General features: G+C 35.3%; 1 protein-coding gene and 1 non-coding gene across 8 annotated transcripts in view; one reads left to right on the top strand and one right to left on the bottom strand.

The window, feature by feature from the left end:
- Nucleotides 1–567: 567 nt before the first annotated feature.
- trnaa-agc (transfer RNA alanine (anticodon AGC)) lies at nt 568–640 on the bottom strand. Its single transcript has one exon. It is a non-coding gene; the product is annotated as a tRNA-Ala (tRNA).
- Nucleotides 641–1,883: 1,243 nt separating this feature from the next.
- Nucleotides 1,884–20,162, top strand: part of brd8a (bromodomain containing 8a) — a 34,462-nt gene continuing 16,183 nt past the window's right edge. For 2 of the 7 annotated variants that reach the window (XM_017352982.4, XM_017352983.4), the window contains exons 1-12: nt 1,884–1,919; nt 2,316–2,409; nt 3,867–3,936; nt 4,220–4,269; nt 8,161–8,283; nt 8,351–8,431; nt 9,511–9,575; nt 13,437–13,561; nt 15,271–15,462; nt 17,735–17,828; nt 17,999–18,133; nt 18,314–18,450. In XM_017352982.4, coding sequence (XP_017208471.2) covers nt 1,901–1,919; nt 2,316–2,409; nt 3,867–3,936; nt 4,220–4,269; nt 8,161–8,283; nt 8,351–8,431; nt 9,511–9,575; nt 13,437–13,561; nt 15,271–15,462; nt 17,735–17,828; nt 17,999–18,133; nt 18,314–18,450 — 1,185 coding nt within the window. In that variant the 5' untranslated portion in view covers nt 1,884–1,900. The remainder of the gene's footprint in view (nt 1,920–2,315; nt 2,410–3,866; nt 3,937–4,219; nt 4,270–8,160; nt 8,284–8,350; nt 8,432–9,510; nt 9,576–13,436; nt 13,562–15,270; nt 15,463–17,734; nt 17,829–17,998; nt 18,134–18,313; nt 18,451–20,162) is intronic. The other 5 variants (XM_073935991.1, XM_073935992.1, XM_017352985.4 and 2 more) reach the window with 3 other exon arrangements.

Below are 20,162 nucleotides of genomic sequence, written 5' to 3' on the forward strand. Positions count from 1 at the left end.
TTGTCTAGAAGTTTGTCTCTTTTCTGCTCTTTTTAACGTACAATGCATTGGCATGAAGCAAACGATCCAAAATAGCTAAACATTCAAATATATATATATTTCACTGCTAATTATTATTATTTGCTTGTATTTGCGTTTTTATTATGGATTTGAATCGTAAATCAGCGCCTTTAGAGCACTTCGCTCACTGTTCACGACGGGTTTATTTCTGGTCTGTAAGCGCCACCTACAGGCAGACAATGAATCATCATTTTATTATTAACAGCTTGTTTTCTAGTATGCATTTTCTGAAGCAGATATGAACAAATTAAGTTTTCAATAGATAATTTATAATTATATAATCAAATAAACAAACAACTGTACATGATACCTACTAGATGTAGCCTCTGTGTGGATCAGGATTACAGTGCAGCAGATGCCTCAAAATGTATGGGAAAACAATGTACAGCCTATGATGAAGCAAGTAAACACCTAATTCATGAAGTCATGTGTATGTATAAACACGATATTGTAAAAATGATCATTGATACATAAATATTTTTCATTATCAGAAAAAAATTAAAAAGTTGGAGGATGCGGGCATCGATCCCGCTACCTCTCGCATGCTAAGCGAGCGCTCTACCATTTGAGCTAATCCCCCTACACGAAGTATGCATCAGGTATGTCGGCAATTGAACACCACCCATGGTATATGTGACGTCCACCAGGGGGATTTATATGCGTAAGTATTAGGAACAGCAAAATAATCGATTAACTATGGCCTATAACACATACATTTTCAATCCAAAATAACATTTATTTTAGCGGTGCTAAAGTACGTTACAAATAGCTAAAATAATAGCTAAAAAATAGCATATTTCACACATTGGGGTCGATTATTTTTTAGTTTTCAATAAATAATAAAAACAGCACAATTCCTGTTCAACAATTGTATTTATTCATTAACAGTCCAAAAATACTAAATCCGAACAAATGTTTTATTCACCGGTCTTCCTTCCGGTACGGAAGTCATAGTCAAAATAAAAGCTAACGTTAGCTATAACAAAACACTTGTTTATCGACTGTGCTCTATGAGCTAACTGATTTGTTTTGTATTATTATTGGTTTATATTAGTATCAGCACGTCTTAAATCTCTATAATAATATAGTTGCTCTTTAACAATGTTAAAACAACATTAAAAACAAAACAATCTAAAGTAAACAGCTTGCACTAGTTGATTGTAAACATTTTAAGCTGGTTTATTTTTTAACCAAACTTCTTGTTTAGTTTTTAAAATATATGTATTCAATAGTACAAAAAGAGCTTAATTATTAACAACATAGCTGCCAAAGCAATTTTGTTTGTTTGTTTGCTTGTTTGTTTAAATGTTTTGAGTCTCGAGATGCTATAATTTAATTCGAGAATAATTTAAAGTCACATTTATAATTCATAAAATATGAGATTTTTGTTTAAAAAGTGCTTGTTTCTATGCATATATTTTCTAAATTATATAATTGTACAAATAATTGTTGTTTACATGAAGCCATTTCACTGAATGTGACTAAAAGAACCAACTACATTTGCTGAGCAAAAGCAAACACAACAATTCAAAGTTATTCAATATTATTTGCTTTATCATGATTATTATTAGCAACTGTAAACCAACACCACATCTATCAAATACAAATAAATATCCACCTCTTAAGTATTAAAAATGACTGAACTACGGTCATACAAGCGAAAATACTAACCAAAAACACAAACCTTTATCGATTGAATAATGCACATTGATGATATTAACGCAGACCTTTAGTGCAAAATGATTGTTGGAAAATTCACACCGGATATGCACATTTACATTTGACAGCCAGACACTTGTCATGCGAAAGAAGCGATAGAAAACAGTCTAGTCATGACAAAATGGCGAGCGGTGTTGGAAGTGAGTATTGCTCTCTATATTTCCATCGTACACATGAATGTCTTGCACGGGGCGGAGGACACATTATAATGGATGCATGTCGAGCGCGTGCAGAATGGATGCAGCGGTGCGCGTGCATGGGCGTTGAGCGATTTGACACGCAGAAGTCATTGATTATGGCAATCATTGGCCGAATCGCCAAAACCCAAACATTCATGACTATATCGACTAGCTTTTGCGAATCACTTCACGTTAAAGAAATGTAAGATGCCGATGATGCGTTGACCGTCTAAAATGGCCCCGTTATTAGTGACTACTTTTCATACATTCTTCTACATCGCAGTGTGGGTCATACAAATGCTGCTCACATGTAAAATGCGCTCATCTCTTTATATTGTGCTTTTATTCCTTGGACAGAACATAAACTGCTGCTGGGCCCGACAGACCCATGGTCAATTAGGGAGAAGCTGTGCCTCGCCTCATCTGTCATGAAGAGTGGAGACCAAAACTGGTGATTTTTATTTGCATAAGGCAAAATAAATTGATGATGTATGAGGGTATTTCTTTGTAAACATATACATCATGTGTGTGTATATGTAATCTATCTATCTATCTATCTATCTATCTATCTATCTATCTATCTATCTATCTATCTATCTATCTATCTATCTATCTGTCTATCTATCTATCTATCTATCTATCTATCTATCTATCTATCTATCTATCTATCTATCTATCTATCTATCTATCTATCTATCTATCGAGACCATTTTAATGTAATGTCATTGGCCCATGAAGATTTCCTGCTTGTTGTCAAACTATTTCATAACTGTAACAAGTGGCAATTTAATCATAACCTAATGTTAAACCAGTGATCATAACATTATTTGTAAATATGTGACTCTTTTTGGATTCTCTGAAACCATAGAAATTAAAAATGTAAGACAGGAAACACGTTGAGACCATTGTTTTTGTTTACATCTCTCAAAATGGTCGATATATTAAAAATTTTACCATATATAATTTTAGTTTTTATCCCAAGCATTAAAAAATGTAAACAACAATGAATGAAACTTTATATTTATTTATTGTATTTTATAATTTATTTTTATATGCATAATTAAATACAGTTAACCCTAACCATATAGTAAGTAATCGTTGTTAATTAATATTCAGTATTTAATACCTAAATGCGCAATTACACTGTAACAAGGACAGCTCAAGATAAGTCAATCTTATCATGATTTGTTTATTCTGACATAAATATTGATTTATTCCATTTCATACTTTGATTCATAACTAATCACTGATGTAATTCAGAACTGCAAAAAAAATAGTTTACTTTAAAATATATCCAAAACTTATTTCAAAAATGTTTACTAACACACACACACACACACACACATGCCTTTTTTTTGTATGATTTAATCAATATTTTAAGTCACGTTTCCCCCTTTGAAAATATCTAATCACATTTAAGTCTGAAATTAGCCTAAACTAGGCCTACATGGAATCTGCGCGTGCAGAATTCCGCAGATTTTTAGCCCATCATTAATTCTGTTTATTTACTTGAGTAAATGTGTGTAAAACTATATTTATTCAGTTTTTAAATTAATTACAGTAATATTATTGACTAATATGAAAATGTTCATCTGATTTATGTACAGTGCAGTTTGTACAGTAATATTTTCTGTCTTTTAATAAATATATTATATGAGAGACTTGCTTTGTTTACCAAATAATGTGAATGTAATTGGATTTGCATCTTAAACATTAAAGTTAAAAATATATAATTTTTAAATTTCACATATTAAGGTTTTAGTTATGATACTCCCAAAATAAATCAGCAGAAATCCGCATATTTTTACCAAAATTCTCAGCAGAAATAGCAAAAAACGTCCGCAGATTCTGTCTGGCCCAAGCCTAAACTCACATGCACCATGTGTTTTTGTTCACTGGGTGTTTTAGGGTTTCCGTGAGTCGAGCCATTAAGCCGTTTGCAGAACCTGGACGTCCTCCTGATTGGTTCTCTCAGAAGGTACTGGTGGGACAGTAGCCTACAACAATCCAGTGATGAGGAAATCTAAAGGCATAGTTCATCCAGAAATTGAACATGCTGTCATTTAACACTCACTTAAAAAAATAATTCTGTCTTTCAGTGGAACAAACATTTAGTTTTGCTAACAAACATCTGCTGCTTTTGCGTGTTAAAAAAAAAAAACAGTTAGAATGAACTGCACCTATAAGGATCAATAAGTGAGACACTGTGTGATGTAAAATTCTTCCAGACACTCTCTCTTGTCTTTTCTTCTGTTTCACAGCATTGTGCATCACAATATTCTGAGCTCCTGGAGACAACAGAGGCGCCAAAGTGAGTCCATTTTCACTCTTATTTATGTTCCAACATCCACAACATTCTTTGCAATGATTAAATTGATAGTTCAGCTAAAATATAAAAAATTGGATGTGGAAAGTGAAGAGGGTTAGGGAGTCGTGGAAGAAAGTGAAAGTGTACAGCGGACAGGGGAGGAGGGCGGTTGAGGAGGGGATCGGTAAAATGAGGTGCCGGATCTGGCATGTTCCGCCACAAATTAAGCCCTGGTGACAAGGATCAAAATACAATGCCTACAGTTGTTCTGTTTTCCTCATTAGCTGTGCATACGTACAGATAAGTTTAAATGTAAGCATTTAAGCAATACTTGTAAGGGTAGATTGATATACCACCAGCAAAATCATCAATAAACACTATTTAGCACAGACATGCAGATGATACAAGTATCTTTTGTTCCGGGGATAATTTACCAAAACATATGGAGCTGATTAAAACAGAAATTAATAAATTGGAATTGTGGTTTGACGTAAATAAATTGTCATTAAATATAAGTAAAACAGGTTATGTTATTTGGGAAATTAAAAATAATAAAGATAAGAGCTGCACAATTAATCGTAAAAAGATCACGATCTCGATTCAACCCCCTAGACAATCTTAATCCAGCACTTCTACGATTCTGTCAATCATATTTTCAAGTTCAGGAAAGAAGCAATGGTGGCCGCAAAAGTCTTCACATTGTTTTACATATGTTGTTCAGCAATGTGGACACCTCCAAATGGTGTTGAAAGAGTCACATGCTGTATTTAAAACATATAATTCACCCCAAAAATGTCATTTTTGTCTTCTTGTCATGTATTTGCGACCGCAAAATCACACGTGGCGCGAGCTGACCGTCAGCTGTTACCACAGGGAGGGCGGGCACGTGGGCGCCTCTGAATGAAGTTTATTTTATTGAACAGAACCTGCATAAGCTGTGAAAAACAGGTAATAGAGTTGTAAATAACATTCAGTTTGAGGCACAGAGTGATCGTTTGGGAGCTGTGCGGGAAGTGAACCACTCTTAGCAGTTAAAATGAAACCTGACTGATTCCAGCCCAAAAAGTATCCCAAACCTGCCGAAATGCAAAAATATCCACCCACTCTTCTGTATTCACGAAAATCACATCAGTGACAGATTTTAAGCAGAAAATGACAGATTGTAAGCATGTCTCAAACACAATAAATCAACATCAGAATTATCATCAGCATTAATAACCAGGACAAATGTAAAGTCTGTTCAAGTCCACCATTCCAAGTCTATACAAAATTGAGCATTTTAACCAACAGTACAGTTACACAAAGCCTATTACTGTTTTACCACATGTTTGAGAATAACAATAATAATAGCCCACTTATATTAACCTTTATTTTACATCTACAGAATCGTGAAAAAATTGTGATCTTTATTTTAGGCCAAAAATAAAATAAAAATCGCGATTCTCATTTTAGCCAGAATCGTGTAGCTCTAATATAGATTTACATATTGATAATCAAGTTAAAGAAAGAGAATATGCAATTAGGGTTAATTGGATCATAAAATTAGTTGAAAACCGCTAATACATAATGTGATATCAAAATTAATAAAAACTGTAGCAATAGAGTTTAAAACAAGATTCATCCTGGACAATTAATTAATGTATATATTATATAACACACTTATGTTGCCATATATGAGTTAGTGTTGAAATTTGGGGAATCTAATTTATGATCCGTATGTACAATGCAGAAAAAAGGAATCAGACTGATAGTAAATGTGGGGTATTTTGAGCATACAAATCCTTTATTCTTTAAACTGAAGATACTTAAGTTCAATGATTTGGTCAAATTTAAAAGGCACAATTGATGTTTAAAGCTAGGTATAAATTACTTCTGAAATGCATACAAAAGTTTTTTTAAGAAAGACAAGGGGGATATAATCTGAGAGAAAAACAACATTTTAGGAGGTTGAAAACAAGAACAACTTTAAAAAGTTTGTGTATGTCTGTCTGTGGTGTGAAATTATGGAACAGTCTAGAACAGACTCTCAAACAGTGTCAGAATATTAATAAAAAGTTGTTTAAATATATATTATTGAAGGAATATAATGATGAAGGTGATAAAAAAAGGATGAAATGAAAAAGGTATGATGAAAGTTTTACTAATGGCTATTTGCAGTACTATGTATTTTTTATTTTTTTGGGGTCTATGTTACAAAATGTGAAGGTACAAATGGAATCAAACATATAATTTGTCAAATATGCCAGAAGGATAAAATATGTCTCATAAAAAGAGATAAGAAAAAGAAGAAATAAGTTGAAGGAATAGACGAATGGTGTAAGTGGTAATGGGCTGGGAAAATAAGCTTGTGCTTCATCCCGCTCTATTGTCGACCATGTTGAAATTTATTTTGTTAAAGATATTTTATGCATGATATTTCTGTTTGAAAATAAATTACTCAAATCAGACATAGCATTCTACCTAGGTTACAAAGAACATGTGATGAGCCCGAGGCTCAAACCCAGATCTCTGGTGTAGTAGACTAGTGTTTTACCGTTCAGCCACAGTGAGAACTGGGGAATTTAATTGCCAAGGCACAAGCTCTAGTTCAAAAAAAGGTGTTTATTCAGGAAATCCAAAATCATCAAAAAAGCAGCCAGGCAAAACATATTAAGTCTACAAGCTAAGCAGTTAGCAAACATGAAGTTTTCTGTAGAGCAAAGGGTACCCGAGCCAAAAACACAATTGATAAAAGGTAATGACCAGAGGACTTTACGGCAACAGCGAGAGCGCATCAAACTCAAAAACCAAGTGACAAGTGGAGACAAGAGGGTAGAACAAACAGGCTAGTCTAAGAAGACACACCTGAACAGAATTAACACAAATGAACCCCAAACAGAAACACTGCGGAAAATGGCGACATCCTGTGGAGAAATCAAACAACAGCTCAGAATATGACAGAACATGAACACACACACAAAAACATTACATTCTAGAATTTAGTAATGGCTAGTTTACAAATGTCCACTTCTGTCAAGATGGTTTCGGTGGTAACTCTAAGTTGGGCGTAAGTTCTTATCAAATTCCCTGTGGGGGTTTCCAAGAGCTGCTAAAAAATATATGTGACAGTGAGACGTGTTGGATCTTCCTCCATCCGTTACACAATTTATAAGTGCAAAAATAAGTAAGCAAGATTCATGGTTTGTAAAGTGCACACTGATGTCTATGGGGATGGCAATTATAATAATATTTAAACATATTAAAGCACTTTTCAAGTCACTAAATAACTTACGCCCAATTAAACAGATACTTACTTGCATGCATTTCAGGAGACAATGATGAAGTCACATGTTGTAATTCCAGCAGCTCTAATATCTCCACTGAAGCGCAGATTAACACAGCCGCACCCATTAACCATTATAGATCAAATAATATGATCGTTATTAAGCAGTTTAAACTACGAAATACATGTTTTGGCATATATTTGAGAATCACTATATCAGATGGTTCACAATGTAATTAGGATGCTTGTCAGTATTTGCAGAAATCATCAGGGCTGCGGTCTGTCTGAATGTGTCACCATGTAAACTTTAAAGTGATGCGCTCTGAATAATGGTCACATTTAAAAAAACTCATGCAGCGGGTCAGTGGGAGGATTTAAAACTTACATGTGAAAGGGTTAATTGTAATAATGTCATAACATTTAGTTTAGTGTATTTTTGTACTACAATATATCATCGGGAGCCTCAGGTATGACTTTTCTTTTGCCTGTGTGGTTTTGTTTTTGGACACTCAAAGTGACAGTATTTTATCACCAGGAACCACAGTGTCAGCTAAAAACCTGCAAATAAAGTCAATAAGTTTTTTTTTTTGAATGAATTACTCATTTAATCGTATGTGTGTTTATGCCTTTAGGAGGAAGCGAGGTGAGAAAGGCGAGGTGGTGGAGACGGTGGAGGATGTGATTGTTCGCAGGTTGACGGCAGAGAGGATCGAGGAGTTAAAGCGATTGATCAAAGACACGCAGGAGAAGCACAGGTAGCAAACGTTCACATGGACAGCTAGAGCAATATCTGCTGTCTGCTGACTGTAACTCTGCCTTTAGGAAACTGAAGAGGGAAAGCGAACTAATCCAGGCTGGTCATTTGGACTCCAAACTCGAGGAGCTATGGGAGGAAATTGTACGGTAAGAGTCATTATATGAAGTGTATCCATTGCCAACCCAAACAATTCTACTAATAGTATGAACCTGCTACAAATATACCAGATTTAAATGAGCATTTTTGTTATTCATAATTTATGTGTTCGTATTTTATTTGAATGTTTTTTTTTTAGTTTTTAAAGAATCTAAAACAAGATTATTTGCTTAAATCTATATATAAAAATAGATTTGTACATTTATACATGGGTGAAAGATGAAAAGAATTTTACACCAATATAGCAAATAATTATTAAAGAAATAAATATTTGTTCACACATTAATATGTGTATTTTGTCTAAGATTAAAAATTATAGTCATCACACATTTTCCATAATTTACAGAAGACACAGACAAAATGTGTGTAAAAAAAATAGTGTGATGATGACATAATAAAAGACTCTATTTAACCCTATTAGGTCTGAGGGTGTTTTCGGGGCCATGAGAAGTTCTGACGTGCTCTGAAATTTGTACTTTTTTAGTTGCTTATAAACATGTTATAGTCGAAACAGCACATATTATATGCCACAGCCATATCAACCTGCAGCCCAAGACCAGTTACTCACTGAGGCTAAGCAGAATAAGTTGGTGGTTCATTCCGCTGTGGCGACCTCTAATAAATAAAGGGACTAAGCTGAATTGTATGAATAAGCACAGAATAAGTATGTTTTGTTTTTAAATAAATGTATTTTTCACTGATATTTAAAAGTTTTTCACCCATATTTTAACATTTATTCTCACAAAAGGTATAAGTAGAGAAATAAATGTGTGTATAAAATAATTTTTCGTTTAGTAATAGTTTAGAGTGTTGGTAAATTTTAGTTGACAGTTAAAACGTAGTTACATTTTGACCACTAAGAGTGACCAATAAATGCAGAATTTTCATTTTAATGACTATAAAGAGCACTACACACTGGTTGTCATATTGCTTTCAAAGATGCATCCAAAAGAGCGTGTATGTTACTCCCAACTCTCATATCCGCAGCATGGTAAGACACAGCACGTTGCATTCACTGTGCGACCCCCTTAAGAGAATTATTGATGTTTTGATTCTGGATTTCCATTAGGAGCAGAAAACAAGAGGAAGAGGAAGCTGAGGTGAAAAGAAAAGCCACAGATGCAGCATACCAGGGTACAAAACAGTGTCTCTTTAGCACAGTAATCCTCACATTTGTTTGCCTGTTTTGTGTTGTCACGTTCACAGACACAGTTTACTTCAGTGTGAACCTGCATATTGACGCATTTTTGTTTGAGCCGATTTGAATTTTAAAAGCAAAAACAGCTGCTTTTCTGAACTAATAATCCCAATAATCGGAACAGAAAGCAGCTGAATGATATATAAATGAATCCGACTCCTTTAAAGTTGTCATCATTGATAAAGAGAGAGAATCCCAAAGCCTTAAAAAAGACAAATGCATGTATTAACATAGAGGTATCATGATGAACTGGATTTTTTATCGCATTATTCTGTTGTCTGAGGTCCACTTATGGCATTTGCACGTTTGTTTTTTACTTTCAAAAACATAAAAATCAATAGTTTTACCGTATTGAGATCCACACAATGTTGTTCATGTTGTCCAAACTCAAATCGATTAGATTCACGTAATTGTTTTAACAAACATAAGTAGATGGAATTTAAAACAATTAATCTGTCCCAAAAAACAACTGAAGAATTGTGTTGTTTTAGCTCATTTTAAATAAGAATTTTGAACAAGCAGCAACAATAGTTTTCTGAGTGCAATACAGATTTTTCTACCCTAATTGTGAGCCACTCTGGCGGCTTGGAAGTAAACACCCACTGCTGTGATTCAATAGTAAACTAGCTCTTGACTCCCCTGTCAGTTCACGTGGGGAACTTAATGCGCATGTTTGGTAAAATTGACACAACACAGAGTTCTTTTCAAAGGTTTGCTTTCACTTTCAAACTTTACTGATGTGAAAGTCCCATTACTTTCATGAGACATTCATTTTGTCAACGAAACTGGCTTGACACAAACAGAAACTTGACAAGTCTGCAGAGCCACTAGAGTGACTGAAAGCGTGTGCTCTGATCTGCTAAAGAATGAACAACACAATACAAAGGATCATGACAAAAATTAAAAGTGCTGTACAGTTCAGTTGAAGTCAGAATTATTAGCCCCCTTTGAATTTTTTTCCTTTTTTTAAATATTTCCCAAATTATGTTTAACAGAGCAAGGAAATTTTAACATTATGTCTGATAATATTTTTATCTTCTGGAAAAAGTCTTATTTGTTTTATTTTGAGTAGAGTAAAAAGCGTTTTTTAATTTTTTTAAAAACGATTTTAAGGTAAAAAATATTAGTCCCTTTTAGCTATTTTGTTTTTCGATAGTCTACAGAATAAACCATCATTAAACAATAACTTGCCTAATTACCCTACCCTGCCTAGTTAACCTAATTAACCTAGTTAAGCCTTTAAATGTCACTTTAATTTGTATAGAAGTGTCTTAAAAATATATATAGTCAAATATTATTTACAGTCATTATGGCAAAGATAACTCATTATTAGAAATGAGTTATTAAAACTATCATGTGTAGAAATGTGTTGAAAAAAAATCTTCTCTTCGTTAAACAGAAACTGGGGATAAAAATAAACAGGGGTTCTAATAATTCTGACTTCAACTGTACATATGTTTTTGACTACTCTAAAGCATAAAATGACCATGTTTACATTTTTAAAGAAATATGACATATGAACATTCATGTTTATCTGAAAAACAATGCTAACGTCAGTTATTTTCATTTGAAAATGTGCGTTTCGTCTTGGAATTTATGTCTTTGTTTTGGACTCCGCCCACTGCCAGTTTACCACATTATTATTTATTATTATTTATTATTATATTATTTAAAAACCCATGTTGCCCTATTCCCTTGTGGAAAACACCATACTTCATGAAGGCTGCCTCAGTATATGTGGGCACGGTTGAAAATGTGACCTCCAGAGGGCAGCAACAGCCTCCAAAATGAGATGCCAATTCAGTTATAAACATCCACATGAGGTGTTTTATTTATTAACAAATATAAATATTACAAATGTAAACATTAGCTGAGCCGCTTAACCTGTAAGGCTCGATCTTCAGACACACTAGTTTCTGTTTATGTTGTCAATCTGCATTCTGTGTGTATGTCGAGTCGTCCTCATCCGCTGGGTGAAAAAAACCCCTCTCCAATATTTAGAATTTGGACTGAAATATCTAGTTCAAACACTAGGTGTCAATCCTACATACTGCATCTTAAATGTTGGTCAGTTTTTATCTTTCTGACTAGATTTTATTTCCATCTGATCATCTCATAAGCAAAAATGCACTGGCCATTCATTATTAGATGAGTGGATCAGAGTGTGTGCGTTCATAGTTTTCAGTCCCGTGACTAGCACAGACAACCTATAAAGTTTCTGTTTGTGTTAAGCTATAGGCAATGAACATTTTCTATAGAGGACCAAACCTGCAAAACTAAAAATAAATAAATGCATAAGAAAAGAGAGGAGAACAAAAGCATCACTGTTCTTTTCCAAATAACTCATACAGGTTTTTATTCTGTGCTTCAGGATATTTCGTCACCTTTGAATTATAAGGTTCTATCTGCGTTTGAATGATTTTGAGATATTGAGCTTCAAAGTTTTTGCATTCCATAGCAAACAGTAAGTGTGTAACATTTGTTTTTTTAAATAAAAAGTCTTAAAATGTAAAAAACTTATAAAAAACATCCCATAATGTAAATAATTTGTCATTTAATAAGAATATGTCAAGAACTCAATTTTGAAAAAAGTCAGATAGAACCTTAAAATTCTATAGTGATGATTTGTTAAATTTAGGCCTTAAAAAGTATTACATTTACTGAAATATTGTGTTGTAGGTCTTAAATCTTTTTTAAACAGGTCTTAATTTTCTTGGCTCTGGCTAACACCGATACAATCACCAACAATCCATCTCAATAAAACCTTTAATTTTTTTTATTTAAAGAGGTCATTTTTAACTCTATTTACGATTATGGGTTAACTATTTTACTTACAATAACATTTATTTAAAAGTGCTCCATGTATTTTCTGCTTAGGACACCAACCTGGACAGATTGTTGTGCTATCATAGTTTTTAAAACTTTAAAACATTTGTTCATATTTTTTATTTTATTTTTTTAAATAATTTTTTTAGTTTAATAAAAAGTTTATGGGCAACACAGTGGTGCAGTAGGTAGTGCTGTCACCTCACAGCAAGAAGGTCGCTGGTTTAAACCTCGGCTCAGTTGGCCTTTCTGTGTGGAGATTGCATGTTCTCCCTGCGTTCGCATGGGTTTCCTCCGGGTGCTCCGGTTTCACCCACAGTCCAAAGACGTGGTACAGGTCAATTGGGTAGGCTAAATTGTCTGTAGTGTATGAGTGTATGTGTGTATGTTTCCCAGAGATGGGTTGCTGCTGGAAGGGCATCCGCTGGATAACGTGCTGGATAAGTTGGCGATTCATTCCGCTGTGGCGACCCCGGATTAATAAAGGGACTAAGCCAACAAGAAAATGAATGAATGAATGAAAAAGTTTATGTTGGAAAAAAAAGTGTATGGATACAAGTACTTGTTTGTTTTTACACAATATTTAAAATATTTTGCCAAGAAATATCTAAGATATTACATTTTTAAATGTTAAATTATTAATGTATTATTAAATGTATTAAATTATATCATTTTTGATAGGGCATTCATAACGGTCTTAAAAATGTCCTAAAAAGTCTTAAATTTAACTTGAAATATGCCTAAAAACTCTTGTTTTACCTCTGCTCGGACAACTTCAAATTGGACTAGAAGTGAACTTGAAATTTAGGAAATTGTAGGCTTTCTTTAATCTTTACTGTAGGTTGCAGAAATTCTCAGATGGTAAAAAAAATGCAACTTATATTCTGAAGTATATTAATCAGTATATTAATCATATAGTTAGTCATAAATGCTTCTTAGTAAGAGCTGTGATTCTTTTCTTTTCTTTTTAGCCAGGCAGGCAGTGAAGAACACTCCAAAACGTGTGCCCAGTGTGACCGTGCGCTCCCCCTCTGGGGCCTGCTCTCCAAGCCTGGATTTTCCAATCGGAGATTCATCTGAAGATCCTGGCTCAACTGTAAGGTTTTGTTTCTATTTTTCTCATTTGTATTCATTTTCATTCTGTAATTACATTGTATACAATTGTTTATTTTAAAGGAACACTCCTCCTTTTTTTGAAAAAGGCTCATATTAACAAGATTCCTACAGAGGCCTCAAGCTTTTAAATAGGAAAATTATAAGAACTCTTTTGAATCCTTTGAACGAAATGCTAATGGTCTAATACGATTCAATGAATTAGGCAAAGCTAAGTTAATAGTGACTAGGCATGGGACGATAACCTTTTTCAATGTATACCGCAGTTTGGAAAAGTCAAGGTTTTAAAACTGCTAAAATGTTCTACTATACTGTTCCTAAAGTATATGCAAGATATTTTTATTTATGTTTTTTAGGACAACAATATCTCCAGCAGAAAACATATCCAAAGATGCCATTTTAAACTGAAAAAACAAAATCTGTTTTTTAAACATTCTTTAGCCTGACATGTTTACTCAGGGTATCTGCGGGGTCTTAAAAAGTCTTAAATTTCAAAAAAAAAAAAAAAATGTAGGCCTTAAAAAATCTTAAAATGCACTGAAATAATGTGTTGTAGGTCTTAAATCATTTAAATTAAGTCTTCATGTTCCTTGTAAAGGTGTACCCAATTTGGCCAACACCCAATCACTAACAATATATTACAAGTTTTAAGAAACATTTATTTATTAACTCTGTTTACTTAATAATATGGTTTTATAATCTTCCTTACAATAACATTTGTTTTTAATGTTTTTTTAAGGTTTTAACTTGGCCATTAAAAAATCTTTAGGGTTTAGCCTTTTGTAAGTCTGACATTTCATTCATTATGGTCTTAAAAAGGTATTAAAAAGACTTAAATTTCACTTGATGAAACCTGTAGAAACCCTGTTACTGCTCCAAAATATTTAAAATGTTTCTCAAAATAAAATATACTGTGTTCAAATGGGAAAAAGTTTTAGTTTTTACCCAGACATTTAAAAAGAACAGATTTTAGAGCAGTAATCACAATACTGTGAAACCGTGATATTTTTATCGAAGGTAATAATGCTGTCAGAATCTTACACCGGCCCATGCCTAATAGTGACCCCCCCAAAACAAGAAATCGGCTCAATGGTTTAAAAAATGGTGTAAGCCAACTGCTTAAGTTCCTTTAAGGCGAAACACTTCAGGTGAACTGGGTAAAAAAAACAGAATAGTTCCCCAGTCAATTGATTATTTTAAGAATGACAAGTTTTCTAAAATGGTTCTAAACATAAAAATGCTAATGAGGCCCTATTTTATTAAATATGCACTAATTTGCATACAATTCTAACACCAAAAATCTAAACATTGGATTAAATTAGGTGCAAAATTATATATTTTTTTCATATAATATAGTCAAAGGTTTTTACAAGTGAAATTTTGGGAATTCTTTTTATGATGCCATAATTCAGAAAATACCCCAAACAGCTCGAAAATAACTATGTTTCAAATAGAATAAAATGCTGTATATAATCAGGCAAGTCATGAAAGTCATGAAAATGTCTCTCTGTACACTGAATAAAACTGTGCCATTCAATATATATGTGCTGCTAAAGAGGAGATTTTCTGACCAAAAACTATACAGGCACTAATTGATAAAGTGGTATCAAAGTGTATTTTGGGTGTTTTGGACACTATAAAACACCAAAAAGCCAGAAATCTCAACATTGAATCATTCCTACCGTTTTGCAGGCAGCAGGACCAACAGTGTTTGTGCCGCTGACTGAGCTGCCAGGCCCTGGAGTGGTAGAGGCCAGTTTGGGGTCTCTGCTGGATGAATCAACACAGAAGAAGCTTTTGGGTCAGAAGATCACACCGCCTCCATCTCCTCTCCTGTCAGAACTGCTGAAGAAAGGCAGCCTCCTGCCCACCAGCCCCAGACTGGTCAGCATTTCTTACATATATATGCATCTGTACCTCTGAGTGGACTCTGATCCTAACAGAAATCCAGCAGATTAATTCGCAAAGTCTTACACATATCTAGCTCATTGTGCTTTTAATAAAAAAAAAAGAAAGAATAAACTATACGTACTGTATATAATACTATAGAAACTTTAGATTTAGTATTTAGATTTGGAGATTTTGTTGTTCCTCAGCTTATACTGGATATGGGGTAAGTCAATTCAGCCTCTGGGGCTCTGCGCTGGTTGTGAAATTTCCAAATTGATCCAAAACAAACTTACAACTAGCTAAGATTGGCAATGAAAATTCGAAAATGTGGTCCAACCGGCAGACTAAGAGCCACGGAAATAAAAAAAAAACAACAACTTATATTGCGGGTGGTCTTCCTTGAATGACAGGAAATAAAATGTTCTACTTTATGATGTAATAGGGTGGATAAGCCCCGCCTCCACAGAAGATCAATACCTACTTGTAACTGAAGGAGGCTTTTACGGAGATGCGAATCCAAATGTGCAGATTTAGTTACAGGAGCAGTATTTCAATCAAGGGTCAATAGAAGGAGCAATCAGGTAAATACAGACCATCAAGAAGTCGACGTCGTCGATAAACAGGCAAATAGTCAAAACTGGAGAAAGACAGGATAAACAGGGAAAAAGACTAGGAATAGAGTACATAGCGCATGACAAGGATTAAAGTAGAGGTCTGCATTACATTTAACAGCCGCGGGACCCGACCAGATTTATTGCGGCGTGGGAATAGATTTTCGAATAAAGCGAGGGAGCGGTCAGTAAATAGTTTAATTTTGGATAGGAGCAGGCGGTCTAACAATATTGCTCCCGACTCCTGAGCGAGCGAGCGTGCGTATGCATGTGTGTGAATGAGACAGCGTGATGCTGCGTTTAGCTTGTTTGTTGCTGTCTGTGTGTGTTTGTGTGTGTGTGTGTTTGTGAATGAAGAAGAGAACGTCACGCTGTCTGTGTCTGTGTGTGTGTGTGTGTGTGTCTTGCTAGGTGCTTATGTGTGTGTGTTTATACAGCTTGTTATAGACTGTCTGGACTCTATAGCTGGGTGGTTTTTGGTTTTGTTCTGTTTGGACAGTTCTGTATAGTGTGTCCACAGTCATATTGGGGTGATAAAAACACAATAAGTCTCTTTTTTAAATTTCCTGACGTTAAAATAGGATCCAAATCCCTTCTTGAGGCCCACCGTGATGTGGGAGTGCGGTTTCCTCGCCCACCGAATTAATTAACAGCCGCGTAATAACATGTCTCCATAGTAACGCATATAATCATATCAACAAGATAGGATCTGCGCAAAGCAACTGATCTGCTTAAAAGATCTGTTTAGCTGTCTGTGACCATCAATCATCATCAAATGTGATCAAGAATGAGTTTTACAAGTTTTTAAAACAGTGCATGTCTATAATGAATTACAGCGGTTTTACCATCTTTATCACCACAGCCACATGTCAGTACTATTATAATTATAGACGATTCAATCCCGCTTGTGGACGTTAAATTAGGTTTATTTTGTACATTAACATAACAGATACCCATACAGCAGTAGATATAAATGTGCCATTTGCTGTGCAAAAAGTGCAAAGTTAAACACGTGTGCTGTGTATGTTTGAGTGTAACGACATTGTGTGTGACTCATCATTGCAGAAAGGCTTGAATTAACTCTGTATTAACAAATACATCAAATAATCATAAGAAAAGTTCTTACCGTGGTATTTCTCACAAGTGTTACGTGAGGTCTGCTTTCTTCATGCCTGTCTCTGTGCTGTTTATCAGACGCAGCCGGAGATTGAGGCACACTCTGACAGGCACGTGGGAATGGTGGGCGGGGAGAACTAGCATTAAAGGTGCAGGCAACAAAAACAGCTACATTGTGTTCAGAGCAGAAATTCATTAATCTGAAAGCTATAATAAATTATCTGATGGGTGTTTCGGGCTGAAACCTTACAGACACATTCTGGAGACACAAAAGACTTATCTTCAATCTTGATGAGGGGTAAAAAAGGCGCCCTTTAAAAAAATGAACAAAAGGTTCAGATGAACACCATTTATTGAAAATAGAATTGATTCACTTGAAATTATTATAAATGAGTCACCATTTGATTAAATATTGCAAATGTTTTTGTCCAGGAACTTCTTGAGTCCTGTCTGTTTCAGACTGTTACTTAGAACCATCTTTTTGAGAATATTTAAAAATATATGAAACAATTTCAATATAAAGAAAACTCTTTTTGCAGGCAGTCGAGGGAGAAACCCCATCTAATCAACTTGCGGGGAGTCATGAGAATCAGATGATGACTTCTTCACTACCAGCCTCTCAGGCAGCTACAGGTAGATGGCAGCAGTGTCACATTATAGCAGACAAGCTTTATAATCAATGTGACAAATTCTGCATGTTTTTGTTCATAAGATTCAGGAAACGTGCATCTCTTCCAGCTTTACGCCTAGCCTGCTGTCTCTCCGCACTGTGTGTGTGTGCTGCTCTTGTGTGTTTGTCTCAGGTGCTCCTACACTGTCTCGTCTGCTGGAGGCAGGCCCCGCCCAGTTCCCCTCTCAGCTCAGCTCACTGGCCACTGCAGACTCCGCCCCTAGTGCTGCCACCTCTGCAGTGGATGTTGTTGCCCCGCTCAGCACAGGTTTCTTTTAGACTCTGTCTTATCCTTCTGCCACATTCAGTTCATATCTGATGTATTAAATGTATTAAATCGTTAATTATACCTTGGTTGGACTGTCCCATGTTTGTTTGGTGTGTTGGATCACAGATGCCTGTCTAAAACATTGATAAAAGTTTCATGTGTGTGTAATATTTTAAACAGGTGAAGGAGCTGCTGGGGCTTCAGTGGATAATAAGGAGGCAGTTTTAGGAGAAGAAGACCTGGTGACTGTGTCTTATATGGCAGAGGAGCTGGACTTGGAGACAGTTGGGGACATCATAGCCATTATCGAGGAGAAGGTAATTTAGACATGCTTTTTTTAGTTCTGGGATTTTTTTGCTTGATGTCCATGTATATGATGCAAGGGGTCATGCATTATATTAGATGTATTCCATTTACACTGAGTCAAAAGATTATGACCACCCGACCAGTCTAATTAGCAGTGACTAAATGTGTACTGTCAAGATGGCAACAGTCTTTTAGAGGTTCCATTCGTGAAACCAAAAGATATCTGCTGTGTTATCTGCAGCCCAGGCACATTGGAAATGCATTTCAATGGATGTTTCAGATGGCAAGTTGACTATAGGGTAGATTTTAGGTCTGCATTTTTGTGAACACGTTACTTTGTTTCGTTGTATGTTTTAGATACATGTCCTTCTTGTACATGTCCACGAGAAAGCAATGCTTGTCTTACAGATCACATTGTCTAGATAAGCACTGACATAAACCTAACCAATAGAATACTTTTCAGGGTTATAATTACATTTCTTTTATCTTGTTTGTGGAACTGTATGGGGGTGAAGCAGTGGCGCAGTAGTTAGTGGGTCGCTGGTTTGAGCCTCGGCTCAGTTGGCGTTTCTGTGTTCAGTTTGCATGTTCTCCCCTGCGTCCATGTGGGTTTCCTCCGGGTGCTCCAGGTTCCCCCACAGTCCAAAGACATGCGGTACAGGTGAATTGGGTAGGCTAAATTGTGCGTAGTTTATGAATGTGTGTGTGGATGTTTCCCAGAGATGGGTTGGGGCTAGAAGGGCATCCGCTGTGTAAAAACTTGCTGGATAAGTTGGCAGTTCATTCCGCTGTGGTGACCCCGGATTAATAAAGGGACTAAGCTGAAAAGAAAATGAATGAATGTGGAATTGTGCCTAATCAGACTCGAACCAAGTACACAGGTACAACAATTTAATCTACCAAGAAAATGGACCGCAACAGAAATTATGCCAATATGGAGATAGATAGATGAGGCAAATGTATTTGCAGATTTTACAAATCATAGACACATTTAATTTGTTTTGTGATTTTTATTTGATGTTTACTTCATATTTAAATGGTTGATATTGTGTCTGCGTAAATGTCATTAATGTAAAATGAAACAGAAGTTGGTGTCGCAATCAACTATAGCGTTCATTCATTCATTTTCTTCCGGCTTAGTGCCTTTATTCATCAGGGGTCACCGCAGCAAAATTAACTACTAACTTATCCTGCATATGTTTTACGCAGTGGATGCCCTTCCAGCTGCAACCCAACTCTGGGAAACACCCATACACTCTCACATTCACATACATTTTACACAAGCTAAATTGGCACACACACCAATTTAGTTTATTCAGTTCACCTATAGAGCATGTCTTTGGACTGTGGGGGAAACAAGAGCACCCGGAGGAAACCTACATGAACACGGGGAGAACATGCAAACTCCACACAGAAATGTCAACTAAGCCAGCCGAGACTAGAACCAGCGACCTTTTTGTTGTGAGGTGACACTGCTAACAACTGAGCCACCGTGTCACCCCATAGCATTCATTTTACTTAGAAACTCCTGTCAAACATATGTTGACGTATTTTTATGGTTTCACTAAAATATAGGCTGAAGTACATATTTCCGATGAGCCTGTGTTGTGTATCTGGTACCAAGATGTTAGCAGCAGATTCTTCCAAGTCCGATATTTTTGTGGTGATGGCTCTATGGATCGAGTTTGCACCTTTTAGAGTTTCTCAAACAGATTGAGATCGA

This window comes from Danio rerio, chromosome 21 (genome assembly GCF_049306965.1).
Source record: "Danio rerio strain Tuebingen ecotype United States chromosome 21, GRCz12tu, whole genome shotgun sequence".
Lineage (NCBI taxonomy): Eukaryota > Metazoa > Chordata > Actinopteri > Cypriniformes > Danionidae > Danio > Danio rerio.